The 23,755-nt window shown below is 37.6% G+C and overlaps 1 protein-coding gene across 1 annotated transcript in view; it reads left to right on the forward strand.

The window, feature by feature from the left end:
• LOC139717744 (ATP-binding cassette sub-family C member 9-like) overlaps window positions 1-18,268 on the forward strand; it is a 55,108-nt gene extending 36,840 nt beyond the window's left edge. The window contains exons 18-32 of the mRNA XM_071629248.1: window positions 1,968-2,173; window positions 2,755-2,924; window positions 3,924-3,993; window positions 4,374-4,531; window positions 5,365-5,457; window positions 6,384-6,486; window positions 7,950-8,063; window positions 8,840-8,951; window positions 10,059-10,186; window positions 11,072-11,150; window positions 13,972-14,080; window positions 15,405-15,508; window positions 15,972-16,105; window positions 16,560-16,622; window positions 17,566-18,268. Of these exons, the coding sequence (XP_071485349.1) occupies window positions 1,968-2,173; window positions 2,755-2,924; window positions 3,924-3,993; window positions 4,374-4,531; window positions 5,365-5,457; window positions 6,384-6,486; window positions 7,950-8,063; window positions 8,840-8,951; window positions 10,059-10,186; window positions 11,072-11,150; window positions 13,972-14,080; window positions 15,405-15,508; window positions 15,972-16,105; window positions 16,560-16,622; window positions 17,566-17,703 (1,781 nt within the window). The 3' untranslated portion in view covers window positions 17,704-18,268. The remainder of the gene's footprint in view (window positions 1-1,967; window positions 2,174-2,754; window positions 2,925-3,923; window positions 3,994-4,373; window positions 4,532-5,364; window positions 5,458-6,383; window positions 6,487-7,949; window positions 8,064-8,839; window positions 8,952-10,058; window positions 10,187-11,071; window positions 11,151-13,971; window positions 14,081-15,404; window positions 15,509-15,971; window positions 16,106-16,559; window positions 16,623-17,565) is intronic.
• Window positions 18,269-23,755: the final 5,487 nt, after the last annotated feature.

Consider the following 23,755-nt stretch of genomic DNA (forward strand, 5'->3'; position numbering starts at 1 on the left):
AAAGTTCATGACCCAAGAGTGATTCACAAATATTTCACCCTCATGAAATAACAGCTTTTACATTATATGTGGACAAAATTTGAGGAGATGAGCAATTTATAGCTGGAGATGGAAATGAGGAAAGTACTCACTGATCTCTGCCATGTCTGAACTTATTGTTTCTATGTAAAAAGCTGTCTACTTTCTGAGCTTTGCTAGCATTCCAATTCTGAGAAATACGTATGTTGCACTCATTTTTACTTTTTTGCCTTACATGGTGCATGAAGTAGCAAAGTATGGCCTGTGTCTGACATCAGCAAGTGTCCAAAACAGTGGCATTGATTTGCAGGATGCCAACATTGCAGGCCTCTACTAATTCCTCATAATCTACAGCTTGTAGTATGAAAATGTCTTGTTAGAATATTATAAAGTTGAGCAGGGTTCCCTCATAGCCGAGTTGTAGCAACGAGTTATGGTGAGTTATGGTGAGTTATGGTGAGTTAGCTAAATGAGACACCTGTGACAACTTGAGTAAAGCTCTTTATGTAACTTAAGATAATTCGTGACAACTCGACACAGCTTGGCGTACAATGTACCTCGACACAACTCTGCTTGAAGTCGTGAGCCAGTCCTCAATTTTTTAACATGTTCAAAAATTTTACAAACTCATTGCATCTCACTGCAAATCATGCTAAGCTCGTAATACACTCGCATTACTCTTAACAAGCTCGAGATAAACTCTATATAACTTGTAATGAATTGCTTGAAGCTTGAAAATGCGTGAAGAAGAAGAAAAAAAATCCTCCAAAATTGAGGATTTGCTTGCGACTTCAAGCAGAGTTGTGCCGAGTTACACCAAGCCGTGTCGAGTTGGCGCAAGTTATCATGAGTTACGTGTAGAGCTTTACTTGAGTTATAATAAATGCCTCCTTTAGGCAACTCACCATAACTCGCCATGACTCGCCACTACAATTAGGTTAATTTGGAAAGAATTTGAGTTCAAGTGAGTTAAGGCTTGCGCTAGCTCGCCATCACTTTAGATGAGAACTTGGCTAAGTGGGAACGTACCTTTATGTAGTGATTGTTTGGTTACTGTTTGATTTAATGTGATCTTATTCATACAAGAATTCATGTTCTTGAAAGTTGAGCATAAATGAAGTGGTGTATGGTAGTTTTTTGCAGGTCATAAACTACATGTCTTTATGAAATAATGACATTGTTGGAAGATTGTTTCCTTGGCATATGTTTTTAAAGCAAAAACATAGATGTTCCTTAGCCTGGAGGTCCCCTTTAATGAATTTTCTCAGTTAATGTGTCATTGGTTTGATTATTTTTCTTGTATTTTGTATTGTTTATTGTTGCATGTTGTTTTATTCAGGGTTGTTTTCTGTACTTGCTGCTTTTAATGCATGTTAAAGTTAATGAATATGTTCAAATTTGTGCATGAAATCATAAAGCATTTTTGCTTTTACCTTTTTTGCAAGAAACACACCAGTGAAAACTGTTTACCTTATCTCCTGTAAAGGAATAAAATGTACCAAGATTTGTAGGTGGTAAATATATGAAATCTGCTTTAAGTAGTACATATGCTCACAAAAGCTATGACAATTGCATTGCAGAACTGACACAACATTGACTTTTTGAAATCGTGGAAGATTTGCCAAAATTTTTGCCAGTATGTTGAGTAACAACTACCATTCTTTCTGACTTAGTGGTGCTACACCTAGTGTGGAGAGTTCATTTTCCTTTATTTAAAGTTAACTCTTCCTGAAAATAGTAATATATTTGATACACTTTTTTCTTAATATTTGCTCTTTAAATCAGACCTTCGCAAAACTTGCCTGTACTTCCGCACACTTCAGCTTACTGTAAAGTAAAGTTTTGCAGTTCATGCAAGTTAAACATTATGTATACACTGTTTATACTTGGGTTTTACCAATCGCAATGTACCAAACAAATGTTTGTGTTTCCCCCTGTGTAATCCACAGGCAGTGAGGAAGGACAGCTGATAGAGAAAGAAGAAATGGAGAGAGGATCTGTATCCTACAAGGTGTATCTCTACTACCTCAGTGCCATCACCTACCCTATCGTCTTCATCGTACTCTTCTTCATTCTAAGTCAGTCTGGTCTGCGTATTGTTACCAACTTCTGGCTGTCGGCGTGGTCAGAGTCCAACCTCAACATCACTGGGAATGTGAGTTTGTTTCTGTTGTTTTTCCTCCTGTCCTTTAGTTTCCCCTGAGCATCTGCCAGATTTGGAACACGCAAATATCATAGAAAGATAAAACTCCCTTGTTACCACAGTGGAATGTAGAAACAAACTTGAAATGTGATTTTATGTAATAAAAGTTGCTATAACAAATTGCAAATTTGCTTTAATAATCACAATTTAGAATAATTGACCATGCTGTGATAAACCCACTCCAAACATCTGAAGTAGGGTTGGTCTATACCAAACTTAATCATCATTGTAGGTATATATTCATCAGATGCAGAGTTTTCTGAAAACGACTTCAAATGACTAGCAAGTTTGTGCTGCAACTGTTTAATCCAATAGTCTGAATTGTGGTGTTGTGGGCATCATTTTGACCTTTTGACACAAAGTCTTATGATGTACCATGACAAGAGAACAGTGACTTGCTCTTTGTCAACTCTTATTACAATACTCTCTTCAAACTTGTCTTCTTAAGTCCTTGCATTTCTCTTTTCAGTCAAAGAGGTGTAACAGATGCAATAACTTTCAATGCTTTTTTCATCTGTGAAAACGAATGACAGGATACAGCGGAGGACGATCTAGGTTTCTGGATTGGTGGCTACGCAGGCCTGTCGTTTGGAACCATCATCACCCAGCTGCTGAGCTCCACTCTCCTAGTAGTCTCTTCCCTCATTGCTGCCCGCAGGCTACACCTGGCCATGCTCCATACCATCATTAGGGTGCCCATGAGGTAGGACTATGTCAATACTTGCTTCTGGCTTGGATTCTCTCACCTTTGGAATAAAGCAAATTAGACCTATAGTGTGCTGTACTATGTTACAGCAGGCTGCTCCTTTCCACAGTGACACGCTCAGAGTTGCCAAGTCTCCCTGATTCGGCAGGAGTCTCCCTGAAAATATTAAAATCTGTTCATGTCTGAATAAGAGAATATTTATCAAAATCTCCCTGATTTTGGAATAATTATTTTTGCCCATTGAAATGCATGTAACACACAGATATCTCCCTGATTGCTGTGTGGAATCTCCCTGATGTGGATGTGGGAATGTTGGCAGACCTTCACGCTTTTGCAAACACTTGATATTTTCTTTTGAGGCATGCCTTCTGTTGTAGAAGACAAACCTTTCTTTTTTTTTGTTAAGAAAACTATCAAAATACAGTTAAGTTACCAACTGAAATACTCCCGTTTTGTTATGTAAGTCAATGTAGACTATTGACTTTCAACAACTCACAGCCTATACCAGCCGTAGTGAGTTCTCTCAAGCAACAGATAGCCAACTAGAGAATGCAGCAAAAGGCCTGGAAAAGAGTAGGGTTTACCAGCAGCTCTGTATCAACCACAACTCTGGCAAATTTAACAAGTTTTTCTATCAAATAACCATTTGTAGTGATTCCTCTAGCACAAAGGAACTGTACCAAGGCAGTCATAGTTCCAAATGTTCATTCACAATACATGTCACCGAGCAAAAGCCAGTATGGCGCTGGCCATTACTTATGTAAAGTGTGGCCAACTTGGTTAGGGCCTACAGCTGCTTGTGTGTTCTGAAATCTGACGTCAGTGAATATCATTTGAATCTCATAAGTAAATGTGCCTCTTGGATAATGTGGATTATGAGTGATAATGAATACTAGGCTGTATTAATATGTCTCAGTGTATCACCAAAATCTGCATGTTCTGGAAGAGTTGAGAAAATGCAAATTCCTCTCTTTTTGTTGTTGTTGTTATAAACAGGTTCTTTGACACAACCCCAACTGGACGCATCATGAATCGGTTCTCCAATGACACACAGCTGATTGATATGGTAAACAATGTAGTGAGAGATATTAGTGTTTTCTATTTAAAGTGAGACTCGCTTTAGTAGGTCTTACGTGACGTCTTTCCCTGTAGATAATTAGATGTTTTGTATTTCATATGATGGCAATAAAGTGACAAGGTTTCATGCAAGTAATAATGGAGGTTATTTGAAAAAAGAATGCACATACATAAGAAAAAGGGCATTGAAATCTCATGGCACAGGAAAGTTCATATGTTTAGAAGTAGCATTGCAGTATTTGTGTAATTTGTTCCAAGACTGCTAGTATTTTCAAAATAAAATCTTTGTTACAGGAATGATACAACCAAGCTGAAACCACGTCCTCTCACCTTTGACCTCCTCTGACCTTTAACCCCCTCTGTCCACAGAGATTGATCAATACCCTGAATGGTCTCATTGGCAGTCTCATGAACTGTCTCTCAGCCATCATAGTCAATGCCATCGTCACTCCCATCTTCCTGGCGGTCGTGGCTCCTGTCAGCATTGCCTACGTCTTCCTTCAGAATTTCTTCATAACCTCATCAAGGTCTGTTGTATTTCTACACATGATTATTTTCATGACATGATTATTTTCATGAATTATGTGCAGTTGGCAAATATGATTGTCAGTGTTCTAGTGCACTGTAACTTCACTAATGTGTTCTCAGTAAAGGATATTCTTTTAACTGCAAGTTCTAATCATCATATGAGACAGTTATAGTGATCATTCACAGCTAAATTTACAAAAGCAAAAACTAGGATGTCTTGTATTGAACAGTCCATCCATATCTGCCAAAGAACATTAACACTGCAAAATGTCATCTCTTCAAGAATTAGCTCACATATAGCATTTAGCTTTGTGTTGTATGGGACAATATGCACACACTTTTGCTGTGTTACAAAAGGGAACAAAACAATAGACTTTCAAGTTATTGGAATGGAAAATGGAGTCGGAAATTACTATTCAGTGACATTTGCTCTTGTGACAGTTGCTCCCATGAAAATTGTGCACACTCAGCCAAACATAAAATCTACCCACAAACATAAAGCCTTAACCATCATCCTAATCGTCACATCAAACTAAACCTAAAAACCATATCACAACCCTATCCCTAATCCTAAGTCTGTGGAGAAAATAAGACCAGGAGCAATTGTTGCAGGAGCAAATATTGTGTCAATGATAATTACACTTCATACCGTTGTTTAAAAGCTGAAAACTCTGACATGTGTGTACATGAATTCATCGTTATATCAAAATACATGCTAGTCACCCAATTTACCCTCCCCCTACACATGTTTATCATTTGTTATAACTGAGCAAGACAGAGTTAGTGTAGTGATCCAGTGAAAGATATTTCTTTTATCTTTTTTTCACACCAGGGAGCTGCAGCGTTTGGACAGTGTGACCAAATCTCCGGTGTTTGCCTACTTTTCTGAAACTCTCACTGGTCTGGCCACCATCAGAGCATACAAGTAAGAATATTCCTATTTCTCTGAAACTCTTTACACAGTCTGACAACGATCAGGGTGCAGAAGTAAGAATTCACTTATTTCTCTGAAACTCTAACCAATCTGGCCACACTCAGGCGGTACAAATATGAATATCCTGCATCTCTTCCTGTCCTTCAATGACCCACTTTCCTGTTTAAGTTGTTTATATTTTGGTGGTGGCTCTGCCGTTTCCCTTCTTACCTGTACACACAAAGTTGCCTGTCTCTAATGTAGTATACATATGTTATTCTTAGAAACACAGCTGGTTTTTCATGAGTTAGCCTTTATTTCCTTCTGCTTCTGAAGGTTGCGGCCTTGACTCTTAACAGGGGGAATGGTTTTGTGATTAGTTCTGATTATTGCATAAAGTTTAATGATTCATACACTTTCCTGCCCATGATTATAGATGTCCCAAATGCAAGGGGGAAAAACAGAAAAGAAAAACTGTTTAATATCCTTCAACTTTATGGAGATACTAGTCTTTTCTTAAAAAACTAGATTGAGGTCTCAAACAGGAATTGCCTGTATTGTATTTCTGTAGCATGATATTATGTACTCATGGAATCTATACTTAACATTTTTGTTTCATGTCTACAGAATGAGTTAGTGTTTTCTGTTCTTTCCTTTCCAAGGAGAAAATTCAAAGTTTTCCGTAACAATTCCTTTTTTTGTTTGCACTCTACAAGTAACAACATTTACAAGATAACCTTATTATGGATGTGAGTTGGCGTCTATTTTGCTTGCATTTAGCAAAGTTTTTTGATGACATTGGCAACTGATTGCTTGCTTGCAAAATTTATTCCAGGTGGATGTACTATTAGGTGACATGATGCCTTTGGTAATCTTTGGTTGCCTGTTCTTCTGTAAGTGTTTATGTGGAACATTTGTCTAATTCTAATCTACACCAGAACACAGAAACGGTTCTATCGCACCATCATGGAAAGGATCAATGTCAATAACACTGCCTATCTCTACCTTCAGACAGCAAACAGGTGGCTGGGAGTGAGACTAGTAAGTGAAGACCTTTTTTTTTTTTTTTCTACACCAGCTTCTCCTCTTTAACTGTCTACTACCTCAATCCCATATTTTGGCATGTATGATATTTTGTACAGGTCTTACATTCTGTAATTTGTTGTGAGCCACCATTGGGTTTGACCCAAAGTGTATCCTTATACTGTAAAACGAGGAACGTTCATGTGTATTTTAATTTCTCAAAATTTTGCGAGAGCCATGATTCACGAATTTCAAGTGCACATGAAAGTTCTTGTCTACACTATATCGTTGAATGTTTGAGGCAACTCTCAAAAATTTCATGCTGCGAAAAAGGCCGTCGGCTCCAATTCGCAAAAAATTTTATGCTGCCAAAATATCTTGTTTTACAGTATCTGATTTGGCTTTTCCTTGAGTGACAGTATTGAAGAGCACTGTAGAAGTACTGGACAAATAAAATGAGAGTCCAAAATATATATTTGCAAGATGGAAATGTGGGAAGGACAAAAGTACAGACTTTAGGGAGCAACTTACTGTATAAGCTATTTTTTGGGGCAAGGGTTTAATGTTAGCCTATTTTGCAAATCACTTTTGGACGGTGAATTTAACAACACGCAAAATATCTCAGACTGACAGGCATTAGTGTGCTAATGATAGTGTTGTTGTCAAAAGCGTGAAAACAACATTTCGCGAAAATGTCTGTGACCTCATTTGTGAAAATATCTATATGCAAAAATAACAAATTATAGAGTAATATTTTCCATTTCAATCTTCCTAATGTAGCCTTTACATAATCAATCTAGAATATATCACAAGGTTACTAGAAATGTAAATACATTGATATTCATGTACATCCTCATTTGCATATGCTCCAATGAGAATTTATTTGTCTTGACCCAATCTTTAGCTACAAAATACTGTAAATGATATTCATTTGTCTTAATATCTCAGTCCAATCTTTTCACATTGCATGCAGGGATGATGATGATGGTGATGATAGCTAAAGGGATCGTACAGTTTTGGTTGAGACCTAATTTCAGGTTTCTAACATTTTTTGGTGAGATAATGAGAAACAGCTTATGAAATATGGCCGAGCATGTAATTCTATGAGGAATTCAACGTTTATTTGATAAAAATAGGTTTTGAAATGGCTGAGATATCTAAAAAAGAGCGATTTTAGTAAAGTGTGGGACCCACACTTTACTAGGATTGCTTTGTTTTACTTTGTTTTTGGATGTTTCAGTCATTCCAAACCCGATTTTCATCAAATAAACTTTGAATTTCTCTTAAAATGGTATGTTCTGTGCTACATCATAAGCGTTTCCTTGGTACTTGTATCTCGCAAGAGGTTAAAAGCCAAATTCTCATCTCCACCAATTCTGTACCATCCCTTGTCATCGATATCTTTGTCAACCTAGTCATCATGTAGAAGAAATGATACCAGGACACTGAGTATTCATTTTTATTTTTTCATTTGTGTGCAGGATTTTATAGGAGCTATTATAGTTCTACTGGCAGGATTAACTACCAGTATTTCTGCTGTGCTTAAGGGCACACCTCCCAGTGAAGTTGGTCTTGCAATCAGCTATGCCCTCCAGGTAAAACACTTTCCATTCATTTTGTTAAGAGTCTAAATCACATTAAATCAATCATAATTAATTAAAAATCAATTGATTTGTGAAACTTCAGGTGATGTTCTCATGTCCGTTTGCTCAGTTACATTCTGTGTCAGTCTTATCTTGAAACCATTACGTGTCTTCCATTGACATTCTGCTGTAAAAGTTTGGTGGAATTTCCTTCTGTTTGTCAGAATTGAGATGGGGAGTAATGCCAGCACTGTTCTTATGCGTCAATAAATCATTCTAGAGGCATTATAAATTACCTTTAATTCATCACTTCGTTTATATACACCTAGATGTCTGTTCTACAGATATGTTTAATACATTCATTCAATATGCTGTGTTTGCTTTTACATCAACGCTAGGAAATGGTTGGAATGTGGCAGGACATTGCAGGTCAAAGCCTCAAGGTCAAGATTAGACACTCAAACTTAATTTATATAGAGTTACTCAGATGTTATTAACCCGTTGAGGACGAGTCCCAAGTATACTCGGGCAGGTGTCTATGGGAAATGTGTGTTGTACCAAAATCAAACCGTCCTCAACGGGTTAAGTGCAGTTAAGTAAGATGTTGTTCATAGTTAGATCATGAAGAAACTCATCACTTATTCAAGGCAGAATGTGAATGAGGTCAGAGGTCAAGAAGTCTGAAATTCTGTTGCGTAGGAAATAAGCAGATTAAGTTTTGTCAAAATATTGATCACGAATGAATGATGCCAATTGCTCAATCATGTTTTGTGTTGGTGAAATGTTAGGTATCAGGGTATTTGAACTGGGTGGTTCGTAGTGCTGCTGACACAGAGATGCAGATGAATGCAGTGGAGCGAGTCCAGTTTTACAGTTCTCTCAGCAAAGAGAAGTATGAAGGTAAGATGATGTCTTCCTCTTCGTAGTTTTTTCTTTTCTTTCTTTAACAAGTAGTTATAGTTTGGGTTATTGTTGTTTTTTATTGGGGGGGGGGGTGAAGTGATGTTTGGATGTCCTTTGTGTTGGGAGCTCCTTTTTGCTAGTCATTCAACACCGTCATCCATCAGCCATATGCAAGAACACAAACTACCTTAAATTCATTCAGAATAGTCTGTGTTAAAGAGTGGAATAAGTTGCCCCGTAATATAATTAATTCCACTACACTGTCTCGATTCAAAATTTTGTGTAAAAGACACCTTTTCGACAGATTGAAATTAGGTACATGAATGTAGAAAAATGAGATGAGGTAGCCATGTGTGAAGTGTGCATGCATGTGTGTATGTGTGTGTGTGTGTGTGAGTGTGTGTGTGTGTGTTGTGTATGGGGGAGGTGGTATACGTGTACTTGTCTGCATTTATTATGTTGTATAATTTGTACATATGTTATACTCCATGTAAACATGTTACACCCTGACATATACTGCAGTGTATTGTGTAAAGGGGCCCCGACTACAAGCTGTGCTTCACTGGGGTCCCAAACCTATCATTCTAAAGTTTTGCAGTTATGTCTTGTATTTTTGTCATGTTTGATTTGGTTTGAATAAACTGAACTGAACTGAAAAGAAATGCAGAATCTGTTGAGAATTGTATTGTACAATACCTGATATTTATGTCATAGTATAAGCTCAAGTGTAATATCTAATTCTGAAATTATCATATTAGATTAAAAGAAAAACTGCATTTTATATTTACTGCCACCCAGGAATATATATCTGCCCTTGCAGTTTAACCTGTTGAGGATGAGGCCCAAGTATACTCTGGCAATTGTCTATGGGAAATGCGTGTTGTAGCAAAATCAGTTATTTCTCAACGAGTTAAAAAAATGAGTGGATTGGTTTAAACTTTCATCAGTGCTGTCCTTGTAGCCAAGGAACATCTACAGATGACATGTCATAAATTGTTATGTGGTTGTCAAAGTGTCAGTAATCGTCTTCTAAGGAAAGTTCCCACTAAAGAAGTTATCATGGCAGTGTTACGACTGGAATTCAAACATTTGCTCCTATGTCAGGTCTGGAACCACCACCAAACTGGCCTCATCGTGGTCAGATCTCTGTGGATAGTATCAGTGTCCGGTATGCCAGCGATCTCGACCCAGTCCTACGAGATGTCTCAGTCAACATCAGGGCAGGCGAGAAGGTTTGTCATGTGATTTTTTCATCTGTTTCAAAATATGTCTTGCCAGCCATTGTGTATTATTTCTTAATTTGATACAAGGAGATGCACATGGGGGAGTTCTCTCAACAGAAAAAGAGATCCAATGGATGTGAAATGAACATGATATCTGTCAAATTTGGTATAAATCTTATTACACTTCACAAATGACAGAGTCTACAATGAGGATTATGATCTTTTTGTCATGAAAGAGGTTAGATGGTAAGCTTAATTACTCAGAGTACATTTCTGTACAATGGTTAACCATAGGATTTTGTGTTATTGACTTATGTGAAATCATTGTAACAGGAATCCAGAGTTTGTGTGACATTTATTTTAGCAAATCTTGCCCCCAAAGAAGACATTTTAGATTAAAGGGATTAAAATCCTTTAAGAATCAGATATAGATGTGACCATTTCAAAACCCCACGTATAGTCGACCAAAATGAATTTCCATTTTTCTACATAGTTTAAAAGAGTAAGCTTTAAGCTTTTAGATAATGTATAAATTGGTGAAATTGGACCATCATACCCCATCCAAAGAGTTACTGAGAAAAGGAAGTGTTAGGAGGTGCAGATTCATAGAAAAAAAAAGAAAAAGGGATTAAATGATTAGTCACTGGGACATGCTGTGGAGAAAGATTCTAACCATTAAAACCACTGATATTTGTTCAGCTGCCTGCTAATGGGTAAACTATCATTCAGCAGAGGAAATACTCTCTTACAGACCTGTTTTATATACAACATTAGGTTTGGATCATATTCCAGGAAGTGCCAAATAAAAGTAGCATGAGAGTGAGAGATATGTTACATCCTTCCTTAGTATGTGCTATAGTTTCATGATTTGGAACTTCTGGTTTGTTTCCCTAGGTGGGCATCTGTGGACGTACAGGAAGTGGCAAGTCTTCCTTGACCCTTGCCCTCTTCAGAATCATTGATATCTTCAAGGGTGAGTAAGGGGATGAAGAAGTCCCTCTAGTCATTGTCATTCTTTGAGACTGCTTATTTTAATTTTTTTTTGGTAAGTGGATGAGATGGTTGGGGGGGGGGGGGGGATGGGTCGCGGAGGGATTAAATACCAGTGGTATGGAATAGAGAGAATACTGTAAAACCACAAACATTCACAGCATGAAACTTTCATGAATTTTTCGAAGCATGAAACTATGTGAATTGTCACTGGCATTCAATGCATTTTGTAGACAAAACCTTTTTAATGGATTTTGCTTTCACAAATCTTGGCTCCTTGCTAAATTCACAAAAGTTCCCTTCTTGCTGAAATTTCTAGTTTTACAGTACTATTTGAAGCTACCGTGCAGTAAAGCTAGGACTCTTGATGTAAATAGGGTGATAAATCAAGTCAATGTTTACTCTTGTACCCTTCTTTGAAGTGATTGGTTTCATCACCATTGTATTTATTTGTGGATAACTGGATTATTTAGGTACACAAGCTTCTCCCACCATACTGCTTCAGTTATGATTATGGATGGATTTATTTTTCTGTAGTTTGGTGACTGCAGTAGTCACTCAAAATGTTATTACACAGCTATTAAAAAAAAGTGTAAACTTTAGTTGTATCCTCTACGTCTCATTCGTGTCAGGAGATTGTAGAGGACTGTGTACGGCAAATATTTTGTGATGTTTTTATTTTTTGCAAATTTCATGAGTCAGGTGCTGTTCGCGAAATTAAAGAAACGCGAAAATAATGACTCTGATCCCGATATGAGTGTGACGCCCACGTACACATTTCTTGGTTCAGGATGGTACTCCACTTTCGCAAATTTAACCACTCGTGAAATTGTTGGGAAGTCCCGATTCGCGAAAATTTAGACTCGCTAAATATATGGTGTACACAGTATTCATGAGCAAGATGCTATCCTGCCAGATTCAATTCTCGGTATCACCAATGCGCAGAAAATTTCTGCACACGCTGAAGAGCTCTGTCACAGATGCACCATGGGATTCCTCGGTGCCCTTGTTGCTTTCGGTTGTCTCACGCGAGTCGCAGTTCCCATACGATTCGTTGGAGTTATTTGTTTGCTCTTCCATTGTTACCCCCTTTTTTCTTGACTATACTGTAAAACATGACATATTCGCGGCATGAAAATTTCACGAATTGGAGCCGACGGCCTTTCTCGCAGCATGAAATTTTCACGACTTGCCACTGGCATCCAATGCATATTGTGTAGGCAAGAACTTTCGCCTGCATTTTAATTTCGCGAATGTTGCTGCTCGCGAAATTTTCGAAATTAAAATGCATGCGAACATTCCTCATTTTACATTAATTCAGCTTGAAAGAGTTGAAAGTTTCTAAGTTTTACCGATTTGCAGACACTAGAGTCATGGTTCACTACTGCAATGCTTCGATGTGCTGGTCACATGATTGAAAGCGAGAAATCTTCAACAAAAAATACCTCTGGATAAAGACAGAGCGTGATCTGAGTGCATGCGCTGCCAAAACTGGGGCAAGTTTGTCCCGTGAGCTATCCCATAATGCATCTTAAACGCTGCTCTGCGCATGACACCTAGGTATTGGTGATACTGAGAATTGCTATCAGTGTAATGTAAATGGCATATCTCTTGTATGATCTATGTATTCATGTTTTTGTCCCCGCCGAACGAGTTCGAGCAGGGGACTATGAAACGGGCGCCGTACGTGTGTGTGTCTGTGTGTCCGTGTGTCCGTGTGTCCGTGTGTCCGTCTGTCCGTCTGTCCGTGCGTCCGTGTGTGATCAAAATGTTCAAAATGCTACTCCTTCGCCATTTCTAACCCGATTTTGATTCTGTTTGCTTTATATGATAGCAATACATGGGAGCTTTGAAACTTCTATACAGAATTTCAGTTGTGACCTTTGACCTTGACCTTTGACCTATATTGTACATTTTGCTTCAAAATGCTACTCCTTCGCCATTTCTAACCCAATTTTGATTCCGTTTGCTTTATATGATGGCACTAGGTGAGGGCTTCAAAACTTCTACACAGAATTTTGACCTTTGACTTCTTTGACCTTTGACCTTGATTTTTGACCTATATTGTACATTGCCTACAAAATGCTACTCCTTCGCCATTTCTAACCCGATTTCGATTCCGTTTGCTTTATGTGATGGCACTAGGTGAGGGCTTCAAAACTTCTACACAGAATTTTGACCTTTGACTTCTTTGACCTTTGACCTTGATTTTTGACCTATATTTTACATTTTGCTACAAAATGCTACTCCTTCGCCATTTGTTACCCGATTTCAATTCCGTTTGCTTTAAGTGATGGCACTAAGTGAGGGCTTCAAAATTTCTACACAGAATTTTGACCTTTGACTTCTTTGACCTTTGACCTTGATTTTTGACCTGTATCGTACATTTTGCTACCAAATGCTACTCCTTCGCCATTTCTAACCCGATTTCGATTCCGTTTGCTTTATGTGATGGCACTAGGTGAGGGCTTCAAAACTTCTACACAGTATTTTGACCTTTGACTTCTTTGACCTTTGACCTTGATTTTTTTTACCTATATTGTACATTGGCTACAAAATGCTACTCCTTCGCCATTTCTAACCCGATTTCGATTCCGTTTGCTTTATGTGATGGCACTAGGTGAGGGCTTCAAAACTTCTACATAGAATTTTGACCCTTGACTTCTTTCACCTTTGACCTTGATCTTTTTACCTATATTGTACATTTTGCTACTAAGTGCTACTTCCGGCGGGGACATATTTTACGCACCGCGTAATTTCTACTTTTCCTTGTTGATTTGTTGTCTTATCCTATCATCAAATAGGACGCATCTTGATTGATGGCATTGACGTGGCAACCGTTCCCCTGACCGTTCTTCGCCAACGTTTGTCCATCATTCCCCAAGACCCAGTCCTCTTCACAGGAACCATCAGGTCAGTCACGACAACACAGTACTGTCAGTGTTAGGGTTTCACAATGGAACCCAATGGTTTTGCCGTAATAGCACAGGCTGCTATGTACTATCACTAGCAAACACAATTTTGTATTTAATCACAAGCTCCTGACAATGCAAAGTTTCTCTGCTTGCATTGATTGATATCTTGTTTGCATCATGAAACAGTAGCTTAAGATATTTCCTGGAAAATGTCAGGATTTAGGTAGGAAGGTGAAATTCATAAAGAGACAATGCACACTGTCACTAAAAAGTTTGTAACATGAGGGTGAAAGGTGCTAGGCAACAGTCTCAAACACAAGCCAAAACATGGCAGACTTGAGTATGATTAAGGAAAAAGTTTACAGTGACATTTTGTGATGAGAACACTCTGCAGAAAAAATTATTTTGACTATTGTCACATGACTCCCATTCCATTTTAAAATTCTCTGCATGGCCACACACTAAACACGTATTTAGCTTCCCAAGCTTTGTAATGTGATAGCCGTTAAGTTGCAGCAGACTGGCAGGCCAAGTGGCCATGTGTATTGCCGTTGTAGTGGCAAGAACCTCTGATGCTTGTAACTTTGAAATTTTTGTTGCAATTTGATGTTAAAGCTAAAAATCACACCTTTTCTTTATGTTGGGTAAATTTACAATGAGAATGGTTTTCCAGAGGATACTTTCTTTGGATAAAGACTAATTTCCTTTTTTTTTTCAACTGCAGAGTTTGTTTGTTTGTTTGTTTGTTTGTTTGTTTGTTTGTTTGAAATGTGAGAGTCTGGGTAGGCATTATTTAAAAGCAGTGGTGCTGGTGTGTGTAAAGAAATCTATATAGATGTAATTTCTCAGATGTAGATAACTTATGTCATTAAGATTCATCAACTGAATTTTGAACATATAGTTGATGATTATCATGCAAAGGAGAAGATTGTATTACAGTGGTAGCCTGTTTTCATTATTCAAAGTTTCAAGGGCTAATACATGACTTTTTGCCCCAAATATGAAGGCAATAATATGTCATAGTAATGCTGGTGTGATTTGCAATAAAGCTTACAACAATGTGCATACCCAAATTTTCCCATTATGAAAAGGGGCTTTCCCAAGTTTGTTGTATCACTTACCAGCAGACTCGCTATTATCAGATGTCCTCTTGAAGTTTATAGCAATGATAGATCACACTAGCACAATCTGTCTACATGTGCAGAAACATGCAGTGTAAGTCATGCCTAAAATGGATCTGAACGAGTCTGAGATATTTAGATTGAGTGAAGGATGTGGGCATGTTGATATCTAGCTGTCATCTCTAAATAATCTTGTCACAGACGAAACCTTGACCCAGAGAGTCGACGCACAGACCAGGAGCTGTGGGAAGCCCTGGAGATCGCTCAGCTCAAGGAAGTGGTCGGCCAGCTGGAAGAGGGATTAGGTGAGACCTCTATCCATAGAATTGAATCTTTTAATTATTTAGTAGTTACCCTCTCCTTTACTTTGGTCAAGTCTAGATATGTTATCAGTATTAATAGGAATCAATATTACTCTCACTTGATATGCTGATAAAAATGATGTATTTTCTGATTCCCTGATCAGGCCAATTCAGTCTTGAATGTGGTTATGTAGAGGTAGATCACTGCTCTTTGTGGCCATAAGGAAAAAAGCATAGTAAGTCTGTGAGGTAATTTGAATGAAAGATACATTGTAACTAGGCAGAGCTGTGAGTTTGATTTTTTGTGGTGATGTACATTTTCTTCATGACTTTTGCTGTGATGCCTTTTGGATAGAGTTTACCAATAAATATTCAGAAAAGTCTTATATCCCAAGCAGGTTAATCCCAAGTACAGGTATTTCAACTCATTGTCTTAATGCTGTCTTTTCTGTCGCTGACTTTGTAGAGTCGAAGGTCACGGAAGGAGGTGAGAATTACAGTGTGGGACAGCGTCAGTTGTTCTGCCTCGCGAGGGCGTTCTTGCGAAACTCACAAATCCTCATCATGGACGAAGCCACAGCATCCATTGACATGCAAACGGTGAGTGTGACCAGTGTATACCATACCCATTTAAGACTCCTGTACATGTGTAGGAGACACTGTGGTATAGTGGATAAAGATTCCTGACTCCCAATCAGAGGACCCGAGTTCAAATCAAGGCCAGAGCTTTACCCATATGTGTCCCTCTTGACCCAGGTGTTATAAATGGGTACCAGGCAATGCTAGGGTCATAAGAATGACAGGGCCCTCTGGTCCTAACCTTGTTGTTGTTGTTGTTGTTGTTGTTGTTGTTGTTGTTGTTGTTGTTGTTGTTGTTGTTGTTGTTGTTGTTGTTGTTGTCATTATAATCATCATCATCATCATCACTACTACTACTACTACTACTTTTACTATTGTTATTATTATTATTGTTGTTATTGTTGTTATTATTATAAATATGTCTCACATTCCCATATTTGATATGTGCCCTGTGTGTTTTCTATCCATTTGCCAGGACCAAATTCTACAGGATGTCGTGGCCACTGCTTTTGCTCAGAAGACTGTTCTTACAATTGCTGTAAGTAAAATGTTGACTCTGTGGTTTGGGTAAAATAGCCTATTTTCAATGTAATATTTTATTTCTTTAAAAGTTTGTATGTAAATACAATATGAATCGATGTAGATAGTTTACCCCTTCATCCATTAGTCAGTTTCGTATGTTGATAATGAGAAGTCATATTGCATCACAGCTAGATGATTTTGTCTTGGTAACAGTTAGTTGAATGAAAAAAAATATCTGAGCCGGATCAGCCTCTGTTGATAATACAGTGCATTCCTTTGATGTATTTGACTACACTGTATTATAAACTTCTAAAGATAGCATCCAGCTGTCCTGTTCAGTCTGCATGTTTCCAGTTCATTTTATGAATTAAAGGAGGGCAACTTTCTTACATGATTATGAAAGAAAGGAGAAGCTTGCAATAGAATGTGATGCTTACTTGACACATATACTGGGGGAAATGTGAGCATGTTACACTTTTAAAACAAAAAAAAAGTTTGAATTTCGTGCAAACTTAGTATCCAATCAAAGGACATGCCTTGATAATCATTAAGGAGCTCATTGCTGTTTCTTGAAACATGTTTCCTATAAACCTTGAAACATTTTTCCTATAAACTTTGAAGTATGTTTCCTATAAACTACACTTGATGAACTCATTGGACTCAAGCGTACGATAATTATTTTCGTTTGACTGTCATGATTGCCACTTTAATCTTTGTGTCACTTCCATTTTGTTATCAGTGGATCTTTTTCAGAGTTCCATCAGATTTTTCTCATTCTTCAGCAGTCATTCTGTTCCCTCTCATGCACACATGTTTTATTCAATCTTTGGTACTACTAATGTTGTGTCATGTCTTCATTTATTTGGGCCAGGGTTTTACAGTAGAAGAAGGGTAGGGAATATAAAGGCATGTTTAAATCTTATTTTATATGTATCATAATCTTGTTTTCTCCCCTGCAGCATCGCATCGCTACCATTCTGAACTCAGACTCCATCTTGGTGCTCTCAGATGGAGAAGTCATTGAGTATGATTCACCTGACAATCTTCTCTCTAGAGAGGACAGCGTCTTCTCTTCACTGGTCAAGGGTAGTCAGTGAGACTGTGGTATGATTCTAATCATTGGTCAAGGGTAGGCACTGAGTCTCTGGTATGATTCTAATCATTGGTCAAGGGTAGTCAGTGAGTCTCTGGTATGATTCTAATCATTAGTCAAGGGTAGTCAGTGAGTCTGTGGGATCTATTCTAATCATTGATCTAGGGTAGCCTGTCAGTCTGTGGTATGGATTCATATCATTGGTCAAGGGTAGTCAGTGAGTCTGTGGGATCTATTCTAATCATTGGTCAAGGGTAGTCAGTGAGTCTGTGGTATGGATTCATATCATTGGTCAAGGGTAGTCAGTGAGTCTCTGGTATGGATTCTTATCATTCAGCTGTTTTACATAGAAGCTTGAAAATGAAGACAGGTTTACAAGAAGTGATGTGTGTATTCATAGCATTAGTTTGATTCTTTAAGAGCATTGCAGGCCAGTACAAAATAAAGAAAAAAAAAATCAAACAAACAAACCCAGAACAAATGGACATTGCTCTGACCCCAAGTCTGTTAAGGGGATATTATGATACCAATAGGACCCTAAAAACCTCCAGCTCAGACTTGGATGTGTCCTTGAAAGTGTAATCACCCCCCCCCCCCCCCCCCCCCCCAGCTGTTTAGTTGATTTTGATATATCTGCAATTGCATTAATATGGACATTTCTCAATTTCAGTTCCAAATGATATGCTAGGAACGGCATGTATACTATGTTGTAAAATAAGGAGCAACATGTACATATGAAAATTACATGGCTATGGACACACAAATGTGCAAGGACATACAGGACAGAAGAAAAATAAGCACAGGTTAAAGAATAAGAAGAGTTGCATTGAGCCAGAGTGGTACTGAGTTGTAAGTGCATACAGTTCTCTTCCCAAGTGTAGAAACTATGGTAGAGAAAATAGGACAGTTAGAACACAAGTTGTTGTTGTTGTTGGTTTTTTTGTGTGTGTGTTTGTGTGTGTTTGTGTATTACAGTGTTAATGTCATTTTATTTTGAATATAGTTTTTGTTACAGTAAAGTTTGAGGATCACAACAGAAGTAGCAGAAGCTTGATTACCATTTGTGAATGTCAATCATTTCACATGCATACATGTTTTGTATTCAATTTGATTGAGTTTATATACCTGTTCTTGTCATATTCTTATGAATGTGAGTCACAAGTTTTCAGTTGTCATCATTACCTTGTTTGACATCAGGATTGTAGATTGAATGGGATATGATGTTAGGTATATGTGCGTGTACAAGTAAGTGAGTTTACAAAGATATGCCATGTCTCATTATGAAATATACCAGGGTATTTTAGGCACCTGTATTGGCAAAACTCACTCAAGCATGAAGAGATACAACTGGCTTATACTTGTCATACTGCCTTTTAAAGCCAAGGTACATTCAAACAAACTGAATGAAGATTAAAATCAGATTACTGATACTTGTGCTTCTGCTTTGATATAGAAATTTTCCTGTGGCATTTTTGTGTTTATCTAGAATTGTGTCACTTTATCTTATGGTGGTGTTGATAGATCTGTTTGTAAGCTTCTCTGTTTTGCACATTTTCTACTTCATAGTATGATTAGTTTTATATTCCTATGTTGGATAAATATATCTTCGAGCTTTGGATTAATATTCCTATGTTGGGTAAGCATAATGTTTAGCTTGGGATCAATATTCTTGTGTTGGGTTAACCCACTGAGGGAGAGGACGAGTCCCAAGTATACTCGGGCAGGTGTCTATGGGAAATGCATGTTGTAGCAAAATCAGCCCATCCTCGATGGCTTAACATAACTTTGAGCTTCATATTAGTATTTCTGTGTTGAGTTAACATAGCTTGGCGCTTTGGATTAGTATTCCTATTGGGTAAGCATAACATCAAGCTGTGGATAATATTCCTATTCCTTTATGGTATTAAGCATAATGTTGAGCTTTGGATTAGTATTGCCATCTTGGGTAAACATAATTTTGAGCTCATACTGAATGTAATCAAGACTGAGTCAGAACTGAATATCCTCAATTTGCTTATGTTCTGTACATTTTGTTCAATTTTCAGTTTGACCCAACCACCTATGATATCTGGGTGAATATTTACACTTGATTGCTGTTAAGATTTCTTGTGCCTTATGAGATGTATTTGTAGCAATATGTTGTCAAGTCTTTGTTGCATGTTCCCTTTTTTTTGAACAATTGATGTCAATGAGTGTAATACCATGTCATGATTTCAATTCATGATTCAGTAATGCTAGCCATTCAGAAATAATTGAAATAATTGTGAGGGCTTTCATTCACACTGAATTACTCTTTTTTCTTAGCTGCTACAATGTGTGTATTCCTTAGATGATGAACATTGTGCTGCAAACATGATGTATACTTAAAATGCAGTTGTAGTTTTAGAGTTTGATGAAGAAAAGTAGTGGCATTTTTCGCTGCCAAATATTGTAATTTGTTCTGCCTCTCCCACAGTAAATTTCCTACATCACGTTTTCTTGTAGCTCTGTACAGTGATGTGATGTGGAAACTGGTGCATTTGGGCCATTCCAAAATATGTTCAGAGCTATACCAATTTATTTAACCTTTATTTCCTTCTAAGGAGGCCAATAAAATGTGATGCCCTCATTTATGCCATGAGAACCCATGTAAAACTTGGACAAGATAAAAACTTCAAAGAAACACACTCTTTTGTCATGGACAACCAAAGATACGTTTAAGTGTGCGAGACTGAACCCATGCCTTGCTAATCTTCCACTTCTTTCTTCATTTAATGAAGGACAAATGAATTGATCTTAACAGAGTAAAACCCACTGCTCTTTTATTCTAAATGAAGTGGACATGCATCGAACAATACCCTTTTTCTTTCCTGAAAAAAAAAATGAGAGAATTATTTCATTTCTATATCCATTGCAGCGAACTCTGTCTGTCAGGTAGTAACTCTATGAAGAATTACCACACCTCCGAGACAGCAGGTTCATACTGCTAATGTTTTTATAAAAAAAGAAGAGCTATGAATGACATGCTCAGAGTTAACATTTTTTGACAGTTTACAGTGTTTGACTTAACCCTAACTAGGCCGGGCTATTTAGGTAGATCAGAGAGCCGGGGGGGCCTCCCAGGCCCCCCTCCAGATCTCGGCCATCGACCGCGCGATTGCGATGAAAATTGGCACACACATTGCCTATGACGTAATCTACGGTACCACGAAATAAGATTTTGAAAAAATTAACCTTTATGCTAATTTATGCATAATGATGCATGAAATCAGACAATTTGGTATAAATCACTAAATAAAGCTCAAAATGGGCACATTTTTTGTGTAAATATTCTTTTTAGTGTCCTGAGCAAATATAAGAGAAAAAAATTGCGGCATCAGAAACAATTTCTTAAGTATTTTATTGTTTTTTAATTTCTTATGTATTTCTTTGTTTTTTCGACTTTATGCTTTTCATTGTTTTTTCGATGAAACTTGTCCGCGACATTGTTCCGAACAAGAAAATATGCTATTAATTGATTTTAATCAATAAAACCCCCAAATAATCATGCTTTTATGAAATTTGCCTGAAAGCACAGTTTGCATTGAAATTGTACACAAATTCACGTTTTTGAGCAATTTTTGGTCTGACATGCATGTATATATTCATGCGCAACTTCGGAACCGTGCGCCCGGGCATCGCAAATTTGGTGTCAAAAGATGCGGGAGACTAAAAGAAAAAAAGTCATGAAACGTCGCGGCGATAGCTTTTCGCGTTGGCGATACATCGTGCAGAACGTCGAGGGGGGGCCTCAGAGGCCCCCCAGCCTAGTTAGGATTAATTGTTCAATGACAAAACAGTGCTTCTTTTTACAGGCAATTTGACATGTTACTGAACTTTTGTTGGACGTTTTCCTCCCTTTTTCCAAACAAATGAGATACATTTACCAATATCAATAGATGAGGGCAATGCTTATTTCAATTACTTCTCAATCGATACATGAATGTAAGGTTTATAGAGAGAGGTTTGTACTGCTCCCCAAATTTGACAGTCCAGTCATGAATTGGTCCAGTAGCTTGTACTTTCTACATATCCCAATTGTCACTGCATAATCTCCTCGATGAATGCATGTTATTGGTATTGGATCACTGTTTCATAATACAAGTACACTGTACATGAATTAGAAAGGAGTTTTAAAAGTTATCAAGGATACTTGTGTGATGAGATGTAGAACCTTTCCAGTCGAGTACTTAATTATTATTATTATTATCACCATTCTTATATAGGGCATAATACCTTTGGCAAGGTCTCTATGCGCTTTGGAGGGAGACAAAGAAACATACGAAAAAGATAAAATTTTACAGAAACAGTAGAATGCTGCATAAATCATCATCGACAATCACTATGTTACTTTCTGAACAGATACGTTTTTAAAAACGTTTTGAACTTATTGATGGAACTCGCATGTTTTATATCACTTGGGATGCTGTTCCACAGTTCTGGGGCAGCATGCCTGAAACTACGTTTGCCATAATAGTTTGTTGAAATGGAGGGTATTATGTATAGATCATCCCGTGATGATCTAAGAACTCTCATAGGTTCATATTTTACAAGGAGATCTGAAAGGTAAGAAGGAGCAGTTTTGTGGAAACACTGATAAACAAACAGTAAGATCTTAAATTCAATACGTGATCTGATAGGAAGCCAATGCAAGGCACGTAAGATAGGTGATATTGACTCATATTTCTTGGTCTTTGTCACTAGCCTTGCAGCAGCATTCTGGATAACTTGTAGTTTCTGGAGTTGGTTGTCTGGTAAGCCATACAAAAGACTGTTGCAGTAATCAATGAAGCACATTACAAATGCATGAACTAATCTTTCAGTGGTTCCTTTGTCAATATACGGTTGAATTAATCTTGAAATGAAGTAACCAGTAGAATGACTGATGACTTTGCAGCGTTTGATTTTGTGTGGTTGAAATGTACTGTATGTGCTAATTTGGAGTTTTCTCTTACAACGTTGTGTTTTTTTTTATTCTATTTTTTTTTTTTTACTGATGATTGGACTATTCACACTCATTCATATCTATTTTCCTCCTCTGCCATATCTAAGAATAATAATAATAATTATAAAATAAGCAAACACGAACAAAGGACAATAAATGTTGTTTTATGTTGGCAAAGTGATTTACATCTTTCTAGCCCTCATGAGGCACATCTACCAGTGTAGTTAAACCCTTAGATTTATGTCCTTAATCACAGAGGTAAGCTGCCTTGGCTTGGCTAAAAATGAGTATTCTCACACAAACGAGTCACCAAGATGTGTCATCATGCCAACCTGCCTATGGTACTGTTCCCAGGGTTGAACATCTTAGTCCTATTTCATGTAAAGGATGTATTCTCTGCATAAACCTTCAGTTGGTCTCTACTCATTTTGTTCCACCTGTGTGTGTCTAAATACTGTGAGGAGGATGGTGTAGTCAAGGGGAGGAAAGAGAAGAATACCAATGAACAAAGAGGAAGAGAAATTTATCTAGACCAGATTGATGAATCAGAGAATATAATTATACATATGTACTGTATATATAGACATGCATACAGAGAGAGCGAGGGGGAGACCAACAAATAATAGAAACAGATGTGTTTAGGTTTTGGAAATCACCACTGCTGTAAAGTACTTTTTTAGCTTTTTTTTTTTTGTACTTAATGGTCGATACAGCGATGAGAAACCCTATGTTGTACTATTCCTTTCCCCTCTCGCATTCTCGCTGGCAAAGTACATCGTAAATGAGCAAAATATCGCAAGTAATTAATATTGAAACATGATGTATTGCACTAGTACCTTGTGTAAAGTATACCTATATTATGCTAACAAGCCGAGTCAATTGATGAGATTAGTCTGTGTGAAATACAGTGTCAGTGAATAAAGATGATGCAAGATTTGTCACATCAGAATTGGTTTTTGTGTCTCGTCTGTGTGATGTTAAGGACAGTATTGACTGTGATTTGGATATATAATCAGCACAGTTTGCAAAGGACCAGCCTGCTACTTTGGAGAAGACACACACACACACACACACACACACACACACACACACA

The sequence above is a fragment of the Diadema antillarum genome, unplaced genomic scaffold (assembly GCF_040938485.1).
Source record: "Diadema antillarum isolate AM-2024a unplaced genomic scaffold, OU_Dant_1.0 scf00000081, whole genome shotgun sequence".
NCBI lineage: Eukaryota > Metazoa > Echinodermata > Echinoidea > Diadematoida > Diadematidae > Diadema > Diadema antillarum.